At 49.1% G+C, this 17,776-nt stretch overlaps 1 protein-coding gene across 4 annotated transcripts in view; it reads right to left on the reverse strand.

Annotated features, from left to right (window-relative positions):
- The window catches only part of Ryr1 (ryanodine receptor 1), a 131,001-nt gene that overhangs the window by 69,573 nt on the left and 43,652 nt on the right, over positions 1-17,776 (reverse strand). For all 4 annotated transcript variants that reach the window (XM_076930947.1, XM_034498479.2, XM_076930943.1 and 1 more), the window contains exons 33-50: positions 17,466-17,692; positions 16,007-16,619; positions 13,617-13,880; positions 13,110-13,310; positions 12,680-12,791; positions 9,310-9,456; positions 8,203-8,476; positions 6,796-6,910; positions 6,575-6,707; positions 5,734-5,828; positions 4,769-4,904; positions 4,373-4,559; positions 4,184-4,292; positions 2,488-2,608; positions 2,232-2,401; positions 1,221-1,441; positions 1,034-1,124; positions 164-304 (exon numbers count right to left, since the gene is read on the reverse strand). In XM_076930947.1, the coding sequence (XP_076787062.1) occupies positions 164-304; positions 1,034-1,124; positions 1,221-1,441; positions 2,232-2,401; positions 2,488-2,608; positions 4,184-4,292; positions 4,373-4,559; positions 4,769-4,904; positions 5,734-5,828; positions 6,575-6,707; positions 6,796-6,910; positions 8,203-8,476; positions 9,310-9,456; positions 12,680-12,791; positions 13,110-13,310; positions 13,617-13,880; positions 16,007-16,619; positions 17,466-17,692 (3,357 nt within the window). The remainder of the gene's footprint in view (positions 1-163; positions 305-1,033; positions 1,125-1,220; positions 1,442-2,231; positions 2,402-2,487; positions 2,609-4,183; positions 4,293-4,372; positions 4,560-4,768; positions 4,905-5,733; positions 5,829-6,574; positions 6,708-6,795; positions 6,911-8,202; positions 8,477-9,309; positions 9,457-12,679; positions 12,792-13,109; positions 13,311-13,616; positions 13,881-16,006; positions 16,620-17,465; positions 17,693-17,776) is intronic.

The following is a 17,776-nucleotide window of genomic DNA, read 5'->3' on the forward strand; positions in this document are numbered from 1 at the left end:
ACATAATCCAAGAGTGTCTGAATTCCTAATCCATCTGCTTCCGACTCCCACTGAAATTACTGGTGTGTGCCACCAACCCAACAGGGATTTCATCCCAGATCTCCAAGCTTGAACCTCAAAACCCTCCACACAGGCTCCCCTAAGATCCCATGAGTCCTCAGACCTTATGTGCCAGAGAATCAAAGATGCCCCAGAAGAGCTTTCGTGTGAGGTGCAGCTCTTCCTCAGAGGTGACCCCGAAGTTGGCCCAGCCTGTGGGAAGGCAGTAGTACTTCCAGCAACGCTCATAGTGGTTGGTAAGGAGCTGAAAGTGAGAGACACACAGAGGAAGCATAAGCAGATGGCAGGCAGCGAAGGCCCCAGGAGGCAGAGGGTGTCAGTGCCTGCAAATGAGCCGCTAATAAGGGAAGGATGGTTCGCTTATTAGAGAATGGTCCTAATGGGATGATCAGTGCTTATGCAAATTAGCATGCCAAATAGAAACAGGCAGTGCCCCATGCAAATATATGGTAATCAAAAAGGCCTCCTCTATCCAATATGCAACTTAGAGTTGGGGCTAATTTAGGTATCTTATGCAAGGCAGTCTAAGTTAGATGGGGTATCTCCTTATGCAAACTAGCATGCAAATGATGAAGTAGGAGAGACAGTATGCAAATATTCAGAATAGCTATGATACTGTTGATTCAAATAGACACACTCATTTGAATACTGGGAGGCTGGTGGTCTGGACATGCAAATAAAATGCTAATTAGGAAAGTAGAGCGCCCATGAAAATATATGCTAATTGAGGCGGGGGCTGGCTCACTTAGTTAGGCAAATTAAGCGGTAATTAGGGAACGTTAGCAGGCCCCAATGACGCAAAGCGAATGCCATGTGAATCCTAGTTGGCAAATGAGGATGTTAATTGGTTTCCTCAGGGTTCGCTGTCCTCGAGCTTTGGTTAGCTGTGGTGGGCGTGGCTAATACGACCGAGTCCACTGGTCCAAAGGTAGAGCCAGACTGTGGGCGAGAAACCGCTGAGGACTGCCCTCACCTTGAGTGGCATCTTGGCGAACTCATTGAGGATGGGCACATCGAACACCAGGCGTCGAAGCAGGTGCTGCAGCATGGACGGGCGGATATACCTAAGGAGAACAAGCCCAGAGAGGGCAGAGATCTCACGCGAGGGCCCGCCTTGGCGACCCCGTCCACTCCCTCGGCCACTATCGGCCCTTCCTCACCTGCACAGCGCCATAAGGCAGTCCTCGATGACGTCGCGCTGTGCTTTGGTGAGCGAGCGGCCCCGCGACAGTCGGTACACTGTGTGCAGCATGGAGTCCACCATGATGGCGCGGTGCTCGGTGCCCGCAAAGAGTGGCGCGCACTTGGTGATGAGCGGCAGCACAGCCAGGCACAGGTAGCGGTTCAGCGCCAGCGCCATCTCCGTGGTGCTGAAAGTAGCCTGGGATATAGGGTGAGACCATCAGACCGGGCGTTACCTTGGTACCCAGGCTTCTAATCATTCATTCTCCTAAATCTCACTCCTCCAGATCTCTATCCACGTCTCTAACCACTATTATCTGGTTGATAGTAATAAATCTCCCCCTCCCTCTCTCTCTTCCTCTCTCTCTCTTACACACACACACACACACACACACACACACACACACACACACACACACACGAAAGCCAGGGACTGATTACGGAACCCTTTAACTTTGATTTAGCCGTTCCACAATGCTGACTTTCTACACAGGATCTCATGCAGCCAAGGCTGGCCTGGACTCTTCCTGCCCCTACTTCCCAAGTGCTGAGATTATAGGCATGCCCAGCTTTTTGTTTTGCTTCTTTGTTGTTGTTGCTGTTGTTTTGAGACAGGGTCTCATTATGTAGGCTTGGCTGGCCTAGAACTTGCCACGTAGACCAACCTGCCTCTGCCTCCTGCCTGCATCCCCACACCTAACTTCACTTTTTTTTTTTTTTTTTTTTTTTGAGACAAGGTTTGACTGTAGCTCAGTGAGCTCTCTGTCCTCTGGCTATCTCTCTGATGCTAGGTAGAAGGTGTGTGTCACTAGACCCAGCCAATGCTTTCTTGTACGGTGATTCCCACCCACCCTGTCTTTCATGGGTTTTGTTTTCTATCACACAGGTCAGGATACGCATGCAACCCCAGATCTGCAGATGCTGTCTCTCAGCCTATTAGATATCCTGGATGGAGGCATGCGGGTGGTTAGCCAGGTGGGGCTGCTCACCGTGTCCAGTGAGGCAGCTGCCCTCATGTCAGGAAGGAACCCCACATCCAGCACATGCAGCAAGAAGTCCTGGTTCTCAATGCCATACACTCGGTCCAGGAAAAGCACCATGGATGCCTTGTGGTCAGGCACGAAGGACGCAGACATCTTCGGCTGAACCAGTGCGCCATCTACAGGCAAGGGTGGTGGGATGTGAGCATGTTCCTTCCCAGCACCCCTCCCTCAACAATCCTCTCCCCACAGACTCCCCACCGACCTTTGCCCAGGGTGGGGATCTGCAGTGGGAGGCTGATAATGCCCACAAGGTCATCCAAGGGCACGAGGGACCGAAGGATGGCACGGATCCTCAGGGCCTCACCCTTACCGGCTTGAATCAGCTGAAGATGGTGGACAGGGCAATAGGCATGTCATCAGACAATGGTGCCCCGTCTGGGACTTGTTCTATTCTAACATTCATTCCTGACATACTGACGGTAAAGCAAGCCTCCTTTGTGTATATGTCTTGTATGCATCGTGTGCATGTGTATATGTTGAAGGTGCATATGTGTGCACATGTATGTGTGTGCACATGTATATGTGTGTGTATGCACATATGTGCACTTGCTCTGGTACCCCCACGTGAAGGCCAGAGGTTGGTTGATGTCAGGTGTCTTTCTCCACTGCTCTTCCTTGTTTCCTGAGATGGGGTCTCTCACTGAGCCTGAAGTTCATTGCTCCAATGAACATGTCTGTCCTGTTGTCCCTGGCGATGCTGTTTTTGTGGAATGTTGTTTCTTTTCTCAGGTGGAGATGTTTTATTTTGTTTTGAGATGGACCTCTCTGTTACAGAGACCTGGCTGTCCTGGAACTCACAGAGATCTACCTGCCTCTACCTTTTCAGTGTTGAAATTAAAGGTCTGCACCCCCAAGCCTGCCTATTTAATTTATTAGGGGGCACACATGCTATGGTGTGCATGTGGAGGTTGGAACACAACTAACGGGATTTGGTTCTCTCCTTCTACCACTGGTGACCAAAGTCATGTCACCAGGCTTGGTGGTAGGTGCCTTCACACACCAAGCCAGTGGCCCCTTGTTTGTTTGTTAATAATTTATTTCTATTTTATGTACATTGGGTGTTTGGACTGCATAAGTCTGTGTGAGGGTGTCAGATCCTCTGGAATAGTAATTACAGATAGTTGTGAGCTGTCATGTGAGTGTTGGGAATTGAACCCAGGGCCTCTGGAAGAGTGGTGATGCTCTTAACCACTGAGCCAACTCTCCAGCCCACCCCTTTGTTTGCTTTTTGAGGCAAGTTCTCACATAGCCCAGGCTGGCCTCCAACTTGTTATGTATTTCTTTCTTTTTTGTTTTGTTTGTTTTGCTTTTTTGGTTTTTCGAGACAGGGTTTTTCTGTATAGCTCTGGCTATCCTGGAACTCACTCTGTAGATCAGGCTGGCCTCGAACTCAGAAATTCACCTGCCCCTGCCTCCCAAGTGCTGGGATTAAAGGCGTGTGCCACCACTGCCTGGCGGCACTGAACTTCTGATCCTCCTGCTTTTATCTTCCAAGTTCTGGGACTACAAGCCCACCACAAGCAGCTATGAGACAGGGTCTTGTCATGTAACTCAGGCTGGCCTCAGCCTCTCAGTACCCCTGCCTCTACAGTGCTGTGATTATAGGTGTGTGTGGCGGGTGCGGCATGCCACGATTCCTGGCTCAACTCTCTTTGCAGGATCCCTCTATCCCTACCATGAGTCCTTTGGTTCTTCACATCTTGTCTCTTTCCTCTACTTGGGCTCCATGGGATTGGGACCTGAGGGTGTCTTGGTCATGAGTGTGTCCCCAGCATCACAGCCCAGGACCACACCCAGGTGAGCTACATGAATGCTGCCCAGTGCCTGAGTGCTGAGGTTGAAGGCTGGCCATACACGCCCAGCCCTCTCCCACCCCACCTTGCCCTCCTGGGGCTTACATGCATCTCAGGTGCACAGCGTCCCAGCAGGTCAATCAAGGCAGCATAGAAGGACATGATGGCATGTCCCAGGTGTACCCGGTTTTCTTCAGGGGGCTCCTCACCAAAGCTGTAAAGGAGAAAGTGGTGGGAAGACTCCAGGGACATAATAGTGGTAGCTACCATCCTGGGAAGGGGATGGGGACTCACTGCTCACGTCGCCGGTCCCTGCGGACACCCGGCCCATCCCGTGCAGGGTCCTCGGAGATGCGGATGGCCTCTTCAATTGCAGCCAGCAGCCCTGAGCCACCCTCACCCCGCAGGGCAGGTCCAAAGCACTCAGGCTTGCGGATCAACAGCCGCACGACCACATTAGCATTCTCTTCCACGCTCTCACCTGGCACCCAGAAAAGTCAGGAGAGCTCTTGGGGAACCCCCATACAACCCCAGGACCCAACACACTCAAGGGTAATGTCAGATCCCTGTTGATCTATCTGCAAGTCCACTTAAAGGGATCCCCTCCCAGGGGAGGTCTTTGGCTCAGGGTATGAATGTCACCAGAGGAAAGCTTTAGCCAGTGACCCCACACATCCCACCCTGCCTCACCGTTGACAAAGACGGCAAAGCGCAGGAAGTCCAGGTAGCGTTCACCCCCACAGGGATTCCAACCAATGTCAGGATAGCCTTTGGCCAGGAGCATGGGACAGCTTTGTAAACCACACCCTGCCAGGTAAGACACAACCTGCAATGAGAAAACAGAGCTTAGTCCAGACCACTCTCCTCCCCGAGATCTGGGCATGTTTCCGGAGCTCCTCAGCTGCATGCACCTGCAGATCCTCAGCGAGCCACCCTAGTCACATCCTGAGCATCCTTAACTACCCCACAACCCACCCATGGACATGCCAGGTCGGCCCTGCCCTGCCCAACACTGGTTCTGACTCATTTGCAATAAAACCCAGCATCTTTGCCATGGCCCACAGGACCTCACATGACCTCCGTGATGTCACTTCTCGCCACTCAGCCCCCTAGGCTTCTGTCCCAGTCATCGCGGGCACTCTGCTGCTCCAAGGCCTCTGGACTCCTCCTCCCCTGAGGTGAACTCACTAAGAATATCAGGCTGGCTTCAGACTCACAGACTCCTGCCCGTGTCTGCCTTAGAGAGCTCGAACTGACAGCACGAGCCACCAGGCCTGGCTTATAAATGCTTACACATCATGATTACATATCCCCCGAACAGATTAAGTGACAGAGCTCAGAAGAAGCTGTCTTTTTCCTGGGGCTACTCAACAAGGAGCGAGACCACTGACTAGTGGCTGAACTCCAAAGACCTGTAGCCCTACTCCTCCATGACAACCAAGGCCACCCCACTGGGGAGTGTAGCCCATAGACCTGCTTCCAGACCCTCTTCTACAGAGTAAAGGAGCCACTGGCTGCTGGCTGCTCCTTGCAGGTCAGCCCTCTTCTGATTGGGCCCTGGGATGGCCAGTATCCGTCTGAACAGGCTGCTCAAAGCCAGCATGTGCCCACACAGTCAGGCCTCTGCCCGTAGTTGTGGGCCCCTCCAGCCACACCTTTTCCAGGTCTTGCTCTTGTAACGCCAAGGCTAGCTCGTTGTTATCAATGACAGAAGCAGCTGCTACATCCAGGGGCGTGGAGCCCTGCATGCCTGTGGGGACAAAGAGTGCTTAGACTTCCCCACTCTTTTTTTTTTTTTTTAAAGATTTGTTTATGTTTATTTTATATATGTGAGTACACTGTAGCTGTCTTCAGACACACCAGAAGAGGGCATCAGATCCCATTACAGATGGTTGTGAGCCACCATGTGGTTGCTAGGAATTGAACTCAGGACCTCTGGAAGAGCAGTCAGTACTCTTAACCACTGAGCCATCTCTCCAGCCTCTACACTTTTAAAAAATGTGTGTGTGTGTGTGTGTGTGTGTGTGTGTGTGTGTGTGTGAACGTGGAAGCCAGAAGAGGGCACCAGATCCTTGAGAGCTGGAGGTGGCTGTGAGTCACATAAAGTGGGTGCTGGGATCCAAATTCAGATCCTTCTGATGGAGCCATAAGCACTCTTAACCACTGAGTAATCTCTCCAGCCCCTCCCAACTCTTGATGGTGCCTCCTCCTCTGGGAAGCCCTTCATGACCACCCCCTTTTCAGAATGAGCTAAGTGCCTCTGCTGGTCTATGCTTTCCAAATCCCAGCTCCTGGGGCTCTGGGTTGATGATATCTGAGACTGAACTTCATCCTTGGCTGCTCTGTGAGCTGTGAGTCAGTCAAGCTTGTCTGAGCCACTGTGTCCTGGTTTTTTGGGTTTTGTGCTGTTTTGGAGACAGAGTCTCATGTAGCTCAGGCTGGCCTCAAACTTGTTATGTAGCTGAGGAAAACTGTCCAGACCATGAGATATCTCACCCAGGCCTATGCCACTGTTTTCCAGCAGGTAGCTCAGGTGGTCAAACATGGAGCGCTGGTTCTGCCGGCTGATTCTGCAGAAGTAGCAGAGGAATCGGCAGCAGCTTGTCACCATCTTGGGGAATCGGATTTCCTGCAGGGAGTAGACAGGGAGGGCCAGTGGTGAGTGCCTGCATTCTGTGTCCCCTCCCTGAGCTGACACGCCCATGCAGGCCCCTCACCTTTGACTCGCCGCCCCCAAGGACGTTCACCATAACCTCCATGACTGTTTCATGCATACCCAGCGCTCTCATCAGGTTTGGGTGTTGGTAGAAGACTTTGTTATTCATGATGTTCCTGTGAACAGACAGAATGTGCGGGGTTAGTGCAGCCTGGGGGCGGGGCACACATCCAGGGAGATTCATGGTCACCATGGTGATAACAGTCTGCATTCTCTATGAGTCTTTTGCAGGTCTAAATTCATCCATTCTTTTTTGTTTGTTTTGTTTTAATTAGGTTTCGGGACAAGGACTCACTCTGGTATCCCAGGCTAGCCTGAAACTATGTAGCCCAGGGTGGCTTAGAATTCACAGTAATCTTCCCTTTCTAGCCTTCCAAGTGCTGAGATGACAGGTATGAGCTACCACCTCACGTAGGTCTTTGAAGAGTCATCCTTACATCCACTCTGGGAGGCAGGCATTATAATTATGGGATATCACAGACACAGAAAATGAGGTCTGGATCTAAGGCAGGCTTGCCTAAGGTAGAGATCTTTGCCATTCTGCCCACAGCATCTCCAGATGTCTAGTGAGGGCCGGCATATAGTTCGAGCTTAAGTGACTGAGCTGCATTCGATTCAATGCTCAATCTTATCATGATTTAACAGTATTTAAAATAATTTTTAATAATTATTTTTATTTATGTGTATGTATGTGCAGCTGCGTGAGTTTATGTATACCATGCACACGGAGGAGCTAGAGTCATGGGCAGTTGTGAGCTGCCTGATGCGGGTACTGGGAATCAAACCCTGGGTCCTCTGGAAGAACAGTAAGTGCTTTTAACCACTGAACCAATCTCTCCAGTGCTCCCTTCCCCTTTAGTATTTATTTGTTTCTTTGTTTGGGTGTATATGAGGGAGGTACTTGCATCCCACAGAAAATTTACTGGAGTTGCTTCTCTCCTTCCACCTGGGGATAGAACTCAGGTCTTCAGGCTTGGTGGCAATCACCTTTACCCACTGAACCATTTCACCAGCCCAATTATTAATATTTATTATTATTCTGAGACAGTGTCTCACTATGTATCCCAGGCTAGTCTAAAACTTCCTATGTATGATGGCCTGGAACTCAAGATCCTCCTGCCTCAGCTTCCTGAGTGCTAAGATGACAGGCCTGAGATGCCACCCCAAATCTGCTAGCTTGTTCCTATAAGCATAGGTCCCTGAAGCCCCATGGCCTCTCTGCGGAGGAAGCATGGCTGTTCCCTTTGTTGCAGCCAAGGACTTTAAACTCAGAAACAGCAGATGTGACAAAAGCCACAGTGTCCAAGAGCTTCTGAGGAAGGTTAACTATTAGGACAAAGGGACGCCATTGGAAGGAAGGACAGCACAGCACCTGAGCAGGGCAGCCAGGCCAGGGACGGTCTCTCACCCAATGCTCTGAATCATGAGGTTCTCCTCCTGGGGACCCATCTGCACAATAAGCAGTGAGCGTATCTGGCCCAGGCACTCCAGCAGGCTCATAGTGTCCTCCACCGAGGACAGAGAGATTGTGTAGGCGCGGGGAAGGGCGCGTAGCAGCTCGCCGAGTCCATCATACTGCCGGTGCAGGAGGCTGAACATGGCACGGACCAGCTCTGGGCTCTGAACGAAGTCCTCTTGGGCCCAGCGCACCACTGTGTGGGACACCAGCTCCTGCAAGGACTCTGGGCAAAGGTTGGGACACTAGGTTGCATCTCTGAACCCAAGGGGGGGGGTGTGCTTTTTTGTCACCACCTGCCCTGTCTTCCCCCTGTCACAAGCACATGGATTCAAATAAATTTTCTATTGTCCCAAGAGTCAATCTTTTCGTCCCTTCCTCCCTCCTTCCCCTGGCTTCTGCAGTCTATAGTCATCACACACACACACACACACACACACACACACACACACTAAAAATAGGCAGGTCATCGTTAATCCCAGCACTCAGGAGGCAGAGGCAGAAGGATTTCTGTGAGTTTGAGGCCAGCCTAATTTGCATAGCAAGTCTCAGGTCTACATAATGAGACCTCTCAAAACAAAACAACCAACCTCCCCCTCAAAAAATCCCAAAACAAAAAAACCCAACCCTCCCTAAATCCAAACCATACTCCGCAAAAAAGAAAACTAAAAACCCAAACAAAACAAAAAAAGTTACAGGATCAAACTTCTATGAGACTCTGTCTAGGGTGTGGCTAATACACAGTTTGTGACCCCCAACACTGACCATGCTTTTCTAATTCCTCCTGTGGAAATCACCTCAGTATGAGAGAAACTGAAAACAAGGACCACAAGGGCACAGAAGCCACCACAGTCCTGGAGTTGTCACCATCCCGGGCTGGTGGGTCACACGGCCGCGCGGTCAGCCGCAGCCCCTCTCTAAGCACCATCATCAATCCCAACTCTTGCTTTCCTCTTTCCGCTCGTCTACTGCTCCCTCACAAGAGCATGCGCAGAGAGCATCCAGCTGCCTGCCCGCCACCCCCAGCGCCCTGTCTCTCCCCAGTGCCCCAGTCCTCACGAGGCTTGTGCTCCTCAGCTGCTGGCTCCTCCTCAGGCTTCTCCTCTTTCTTCTTCACCAATCGCACTTTCTCCAACAGGCTCATGAGGCGGCTGCCCAGAGTGCTCTCTTCCTCTGGCTCCTCCTCCTCTCCCTCCAGCTGGATTCCTGGAGGTGGTTAAGACAGTATGGGATGCCACTCCTGTGCTTGCTTATTCATCTGTTCATTCATTCATTCATTCATTCATTCACTCACTCATTAACCCACCCGTTAGAACAGCTGTCCCTTTTTCTCTCAAGCATGCTCTCTGGGAAGTTCTCCTTCCCCTCTTCCTATGCCCATGTGTGTACTGACTTAGCCATTCTGTGAAGAATAATGTAGATTGATATATAACTCCTTGTCCTGCTTACCCCTCCCACCTGACAGGGTGACCGCTGTGTGCTGACATGCCCTGGTTATGCTTATATTCATTAATTTGGGGGGGTGGGAATTGTTGGGTTCTTGAGACAAGATCATGTTGGCCAGACTTGGTCTTCAACTAGTTATGTAACCCAGGCTAGCCTCAAACTGGCAGTTGAGCTTCCTGCTGCAGCCTCCAAAGTAGGAAGAGTACTGATGTAAAACACCATTCCCAGAAGCATGTGCCTTTCAAAGCAACTCTTGTGAATATATTCAAAGGACAGAGAAGAAAGAAAAGAACAAAGAAAGTGTCAAAAGAATTAAAAGACAGAATGCTGCCCATGGAACACCCATTAGAGAATTCACCATCATCATCACCATCATCACCACCACCACCACCATCATCATCATTATCAGTTATTATTATTATTATTATTATTATTATTATTATTATTATTACTATGTGCATGCATGCATGTGTGTAAGTATATGTGGGTATGTGTTTTGGGACAGGGTCTCAGTGCCTTGGAACTCAATATGTAGACAGGCTGGTCTCAAATTAAAAGAGGTCTTCCTGCCTTGTCTCCTAAGTGCCAGGATTAAAGGCATGTGCCACCATACTGGGCTGAGTAGAGAATATTAATAAAGAGGTAATAGTAAAAAGAACCCCATGGGAAAGCATATGTTTGTGCACAACTGTCAGACCAGCTCTCAGGAGGAAGAAGTAGGAGGGTCAGTATGTCAAGGTCATCCTTGGCTACATGTCCAGGTCAAGGTCAGCCTGTTTTACAAGAGGACTTGACTTAAAAAAAAAAACAAAACAAAACAAAACAACAACAAAAAAAAAACAAAAACGTAATAACTACACAATTGCCAATCAAGTATTTTTTTTTTTTTTTTTTTAGTTTGGAAAGGAAAATTACAATAACTGAAATTTAAAAATCACTTAGGTGTGGATTTAAGCCGGTGAAAGAAAGAAACTGTGAAAATTAAAAGTAGGGGGAGGGTGCAGAGAGCAGAGATGGCTCAGTGTGTAACAGCTCCTGCTGCAGAAGCCCAGTGGCCTGGGTTTAATCCACACAGTGTTGGATGCGTGGTACTCGTCTATAATCGCACCACTCCTCTGTGGAGAGGGGAGGCAGAAATAGGAGAATCCCTTAGAAGCTTTCATGGGCAACAGGGCAGCAAAAACAAGGTAGGGACTAACTTCTGCAAGCTGTCCTCTGACTCTTGCACTCACACACACTCATATACACACTCACATACACTTAAATACACACACTCATACACACTCACCGAACTCACACATACATGCTCACACACATTCATACACACACTCACATATACTCACATACACACCCATACACTCACACACTCACACACACACATTCACACTCACACACATGCTTACACACACTCACAAACACTCACACAACTCACATACACACTCATACACACACAACTCACACACCCTCACACACACTCACATACATGCACACACACTCACATACATGCACACACACTCACATGCTCACACATGCACACCCACACACATACACACATATTCATACAGACACACATAGGTATGCATATGCACACACATTAATATATTTAAAAGCAGGATGTAGAGATTTACTAATCTAAAAAAGCAGAAAAATAAAAGAATCAAAAAAGTAAGAGAGCCCAAGAGACTGTGGGACGCGATGAAGCAGAATACACTCATAATGAGATTCTCAGACGAAAAGAGAATGATGGAAAAACAGACTGAAGAAATAATTGCTCAAGACTTTCCAATATTGGTTAAAAAATATTAACTTACATTTCCAAGAAAATGAAACTCCAAGATCAACTCAAAGATCTCCATACTCGGACACTACAACTCAAACCATTGAAAAGCAAAGACAAATCCTTGAAAGTCGAGCAGAGAAAAATGACCTATCACCAACCAGAGAATCTCAATAAGATTGTCAGATGTTTTTTCTACCAGAAACAGTAGAAGACTGTCATCTGCCTGTTGTGCCAGACAGCTCTCTTTCCACAGAATCAGCAAGCCAGCTACCCAGTTATTTATCTACCTCACCCATTTATTTGTTCATCTACCTTTCTTCAAAATTCTTACTACATCTGTGTGTGTGTGTGTGTGTGTGTGTGTGTGTGTGTGTGCATGCTGAGACATACATGTGGGCATACATGTGGATGGAGGACGGCTTGAAGAAGTTAGTTCTCTTCTTTGAAGTGCGGGTCCTGGGGATTGAACTCAGATGCTAGCAAGTGCTTTTACCTACAGAGCCATCTTGACGGCCATCCATCCATCCATCCATCCATCCATCCATCCATCCATCCATGCATGCTTCTGTCCATCAGTTTGCGTCCATCCAATCACCTGCCTATACCCAGCTAGTCACAAGTCCATCCTCCCGAATATTCATTCAGGTATATCCTTCCAATCACTATCTATCTGTGCAACAATATATTCATTCATCCATTCAACCAATCATTATGTAGCACAATACACAGGGCTTTTTGTGTTTTGTTTTTGTTTTTCCAGGATCTCACTGTGCAACCCTGGCTGTCCTGGAACTCCCTATACAGACCAGGTTGGTCTCGAACTTGAGATACTCTTGCTTCTGCCTCCTGAGTACTGGGATTAAAGGTCTACACCACCACAGACAGCTTAATATTTATTTATTTTTATTATTCTTGTATGAATGTTTTGCCTATATGTATGTCTGTCTACCACATGTTTTTCTAGTGCCTGTAACGGCCAGAAAATCATTGGATATTCTGAAACTGGAGTTACAGATGGTTGTGAGCTGCCATGTCCGTGCTGGGAATTGAACCCAGGTTCTCTAGAAAAACAGCCAGTGTTCTTTACTGCTGAGATATCTCTCCAGCCCTTACATGGGTGTTTAAGATCAGGAAATCTACTGAAACTTCAGGCGAGATTGCAAAAGAAAGTTTTAGGGGAGGACTCTGAATTTCTCTCCTTACCACAATGTGCCAGCAGGTCTTGGTGAAAGTTGACTAAATCCTCTCTGATCTCTTCAGGGAGGGGGCAATCTTCCTCATCTGCACCATTTTTGAATTGCAATAGCATGTTGATCTAGAGAAAAAATAAACACTAGAATTAAGACCATCGACCTCAGATCAGTGTCAAGGGTCATAGATCCAACCATCAATCTCTCTCTAAGATTATGACCACTCCCTCAAGTGTGAATTAGTAAAGAATATTTGAGTGACTAGACGCAGAGGTTATGAAAGGGGCATGAGCAGTCTCTGGTGACTCTCAGGTTAGGTTCTGAGAGGGACAGGCTAATACATAATTTCAAGGGTCAGGCACCGGTTTTGAAGGTTGGGACTGAGGCAAGTTGAGGTTGGGGTTTAGATAGTGACACCAGCTGGAGTTTAGGGGTTGGAGGACCTGCTCTTGGGGCGGAGAGCGGAACTCTCGGGTGCGCCTTGCAGTCTCGGCCGCGCTCATGGTGAAAGCTTTCATGAGGAGCCCGTAGCGACCCCGCTGGTTGCCCTGTAGTTTGTCCACATAACGCTCCGCAAAGGCTGCCAAGGATTCCACCCGGTGCTGCAGCTCTTGGTCACAGAAATACTCCAGGAGGTGGCACATCTACAGGAGGACAACCACACAGTAGGAAGCATGGAGGGACATCATCAGGGTTCCCTGACACCAACAATGCTTTTTTCCCCCTCTCCATGGCCCTGGCCAGCTTCAAACGCCATCGCTTGCATCCTTAAGTCAGCCTCCTCCATGGCTTGTTCTCACGTGGAAATCAGTGGAATCACTCTGAAACCAGCACCACCCCACTTCTTTTTACATTGCCACAGCTTCCCGTGCCATGGGACAAAATCCAGACTCAAGCTCCACCAGACTGGGTATCTCTGAGCCCACATGGATGGAGGCCAAAGGACCCACCTGTAATTTCACAGACTCTGGCAGCTTCATCTGCAGCAGCCCCTCCTCCAGCTCTTCCTTCTCCTCCTCTGCAGCCTCCTCTGCCTCTTCTTTTTCCTCATCTTCCTTCTCGTGTGCCTCTTCCTCCTCGTCCTCCTCTTTCTCCTCCTCATCTTCCTCTTCCTCCTCTTCTTCCTCCTCTACCTCTTCTTCCTCAGTGAAGACTTCAGGCTCAATCATCTTCAGGATCTGCTTCACATCTTCATCACCAAAGACACCCATCACCTGCAGGACAAGGGCCGAGTCCTTCCCAGTGGCCAGGAAGGGCTCATGATCTCGCCCCACCACCACTTTCCAGACCTGCTTCTCTTGCACACACTGGAGCATCCCAGCAGTGAGTGACATGGCTCCTCCCACAGGCAGAATGCCCTTCCTGTCTGGTTGCCCTTCTTTCTTAAGATCCTCAGGACAGTAGGATTTGAGTTGGATAGGACCAAGATGCATGATATGCATTTAGGAAATTGTCAAAGAAAAAGATAAAAATTCCTTAGCCCCTTCCCAGGTCCACATCTGTATCTCACCCACGTGGCCCACACCACATCATCACAAGCACCACACTCCTTCTCAGGTAAGTGTGTCAACATAGGTGATTCTGAGACAAGACATGCTCTGTACCTACTAAAGGCCTACAAGGCCAGATATAAAATTAACTCAAACAAATCAGTAGCCATCCTTTATAAAATGATAATGAACTGAGGAAAAAAATAGCAAAAATAATACCCTTCACAATAGTCCCAAGCCTAATTTCTAATACTAAAGTAGAATTGAAAATGTCTCTGATTGCTTATTATGGCTTAAGCAAAAATTTTGAGTGCATTTTAACAGACTAGCATACACCAGCTCTCCCCTGACACAATGAAGTTGCTAATAGATTGACATATGGAAGGGAAGAGAGAAAGCAGATACAAAAGAGTGGGCAGACAGAGGGACTAACAGAGAGAGGACGAATCTGCTGGCTAGATGAATTGTTAGACTGAAATATGGAGATTGAAGGGGAGCTGAGTGAAGGAGTGTGTGATAGATGGAGGAAATGGTGGGAGAAAAGATGACAGGTGAATGAAATGAGGACGCATGGTGTATAGGCAGGCAGATGAATGGATGGACTGAGTGAGAATGGCTCTGAATACTTCAGTGAGAAGTATTTCCATGCTTGAAAAACTGGGAAGGACTGGGAGATGCGGCCTTGTTGGAGGAGGTGTGGCCTTGTTAGAGGAGGTGTGGCCTTACTGAAGGAGGTGTGGTCTTATTGAAGGAGGTGTGGCCTTGTTGGAGGAGGTGTTTTTTCTGGGGTAGGTTTTGAGGTTTTAAAGTCCATTCCAGACCCAATGTCCCTGCCTGTAGATCAGAATGTAAAGCTCTCAGCTCCTACTCCAGCACCATGCCAGTCTGTTTCCTGCCGTGATGATAATGGCCTAACCCTCAGAAATTGTAAACAAGCCTCCAGTTAAATGCTTTCTTTTCTAAGAGTTGCCTTGGTCATGGTGTTGCTTCACAGCTATAGAACAGAAACTGAGACAGACAGATAGTAAGTGTAGACAAATGAGCAAACAGACAGGGAAGCTGGATTGATGGATGGACAGACTAACTTACGCATGGGAAGCTGGATGAATATATATATATATATATATATATACACACATATATATGGTTGAATGGTATATGGGTATATGAATAAAGCGCAACATAAAGCAGATGGTGGATAGAAGAAGGGCTAGGTGAACGAACACAAGGATGGGCATAGAGAGTTGGCTGGATGTACATCAGATGGCTGGGCAGGTGCATGTAGGAAAAGGGGTGTGGAAATGGATGGGTTTGTGGCTGGGTCTACAAATGGACGCACAGGTGAAGGGAAGAAGGCCATAATCGGCTATAGGGAAGGAGAATGTATTAATAGATGGGTATGTATGTATTATACATTATTAATAGAGGAACATGGGATCATGTGGGAATGAATGTGAAGATAGGAGTTTGATAAGTTGAAAATGATGGATGGATGGATGGATGGACGGAAAAACAGGAAGTCAGGAGCACTTGTAGATGAGGGTGTAGAGACATGAGTGGACAGCTGAGTGGATGGAACATTGACGGATGAATGAACAAATGGTTGGTAGGTTGGGAAAGTGGAGGAAAGGAGAAGATACTGAAACACGAATAGACGATAGGTGACTGGATTAAAGGAAGAATGAATGACAGTCAGGTGGATGATGGATAAATTGAAAGGTGGGTGAAAGATGGGTGGAGAGATGAATGAGTCGTAGAATGTGCAAACAGGTAGCTTCATACGCCACCCAGATGGACACACAACTTCGAATGTGGAATAATGGAGGAAGGAAACTGGAAGGAGCCATTACCAGGAGGGTAGAGACAAGCTTGAGCACCGGCACGAATTGGAACTCCACAGAGCCCCCGACTGGGTCGCGAGCATGCTGTCCTCCGTCCCGCACGGCTTCCCCCAACATTCTCAGCGCCTTGTCTCGCAGAGCCTCCAGAGGGATGGCAGGGCTGAGGCGAGCCGGAGCTTCTGCTGCCCCAGCAGCGGGCAGGGCGACCACAAAACACGGGGGTGAGAAATGGTGTGGAGGTCTCAGGGAGGTTGTGACCCCAACGCCAGGCAGGCCATGGCGGCGTGGACCATCTTCAGCACTTCGTCCGGGTGGGAAAAGCGTGATGGCGCGGGTCTCTGGTGTGAGCGGCACAATGTACTCAGAGAGCATGGAGCGGCGGCTGCGGCAGGCGCTTTCGAGGTGGATGCTGATGAGGAGGTCGTAGTAACCTGCACGCAGAGGACCTGGCAAGTGCGCATCCTCCAAAGCGTGCAGCAGCTGTGCCTGGTCCACGTGGCTGCACAGGGCATGAGCCACGCGGTTGTTGCCTAGGGCGCACACCGAGCGGTAGAGCGAGAGCGTGTGCGAGTGGAAGCGCTGTAGGTCCAACCGCTCAGACAGCTCCAAGATGTCCATGCACCTGCAGCAGAGATGTGGCACACAGTCAGGGGCAGTGGTCAGGGACAGAGACCTCAGAGAGGCTCGAGAATCTCAAGTGTCAGGGTTAGGCTCCAAGGTAGCTCTGGCTCTGGATCTAGGAGTCTTTCCGTGGTCCTACTAGTCCCTAAGGGGCTTGAGTACTATCCACACTACATGGGATTGCTAGAATAGTCTAAGAATCTGGAGTTTTGGGGAAAACTGAAAATATAGGGTAACCCCTAGATGTAGCTGAGATGCCCCAGGATAGGGCTTGAGCTCTCTGTTGCATTCCAGTACCCTGGTTATTTGAGTGAGTCAGCCTGAGGAGAATTTGCCAGGTATAGTGGGAGAGACTTTGGAGGTAGAGAAGGAAAATCAGGTGTTCAAGGCCAGCTCAGCTATTATAGCCAGTTCAAGGCCAGCCTGGGCTACAGGAGACCTTGTCTCAAAGCAAAAACCTTAGGGGATATACCATCTCAAGATAATAACTTTTAACATATTTTAAGAGCTAGGGCTATGACCCCGCTGGAAGAACACTTGCCTAGCCTGGCAGAGGTCCTGGGTTCAATCTCTAGCATCGCATTCATAAAAAAATTCTAACATCTGGGTTGGGGAGTTTGATCATTGACTGGGCTCTCTGGGTAGGATTTACTGTCCCTGTAGTGTCTGGGGTCCCTGGGGTGTAACTGTGCTCTCCTAAGATGAATATGAGGTTCACTGGGATGGGTCTAGAGCCCCCTAGTGAGGTATCTGAGGAGGAGGATGCTGAGCCAGAGTCCTCTGATTAAGACCTGGAGCCTCCTGGGGTTGTAGTTGGGGAGGGCACCGAGCATAGCAGGGCCCGGACCTGTTCTCCTCTGGGATGTGTAGCGCCATCATCATCAGCGGCTCCTGGCACTGCACAGCCCAGCCCAGGCGCTCTCCAGCGCGCCGTGTGTCCACATGTAGGAAGTGGTTGGGCATTCGGCTCCAGGAAACAGGCATCAGCATCTGCACCTCCAGCCTTGGTGGGCACTGCGGGGCTGGGTTCTTGCGCTCGCTCAGGAACATGGCTGCTGACAGAGGCATGATGTTCTGTGCATTGGGAAAAGAGAATGGGTCAGGATTTACGGTCCTCCCAGCTCTGTACCAGCATCCTCTGCACACCCTGCCCCCGTC

Source organism: Arvicanthis niloticus, chromosome 1, assembly GCF_011762505.2.
Source record: "Arvicanthis niloticus isolate mArvNil1 chromosome 1, mArvNil1.pat.X, whole genome shotgun sequence".
In the NCBI taxonomy this organism is placed as follows: Eukaryota; Metazoa; Chordata; class Mammalia; order Rodentia; family Muridae; genus Arvicanthis; species Arvicanthis niloticus.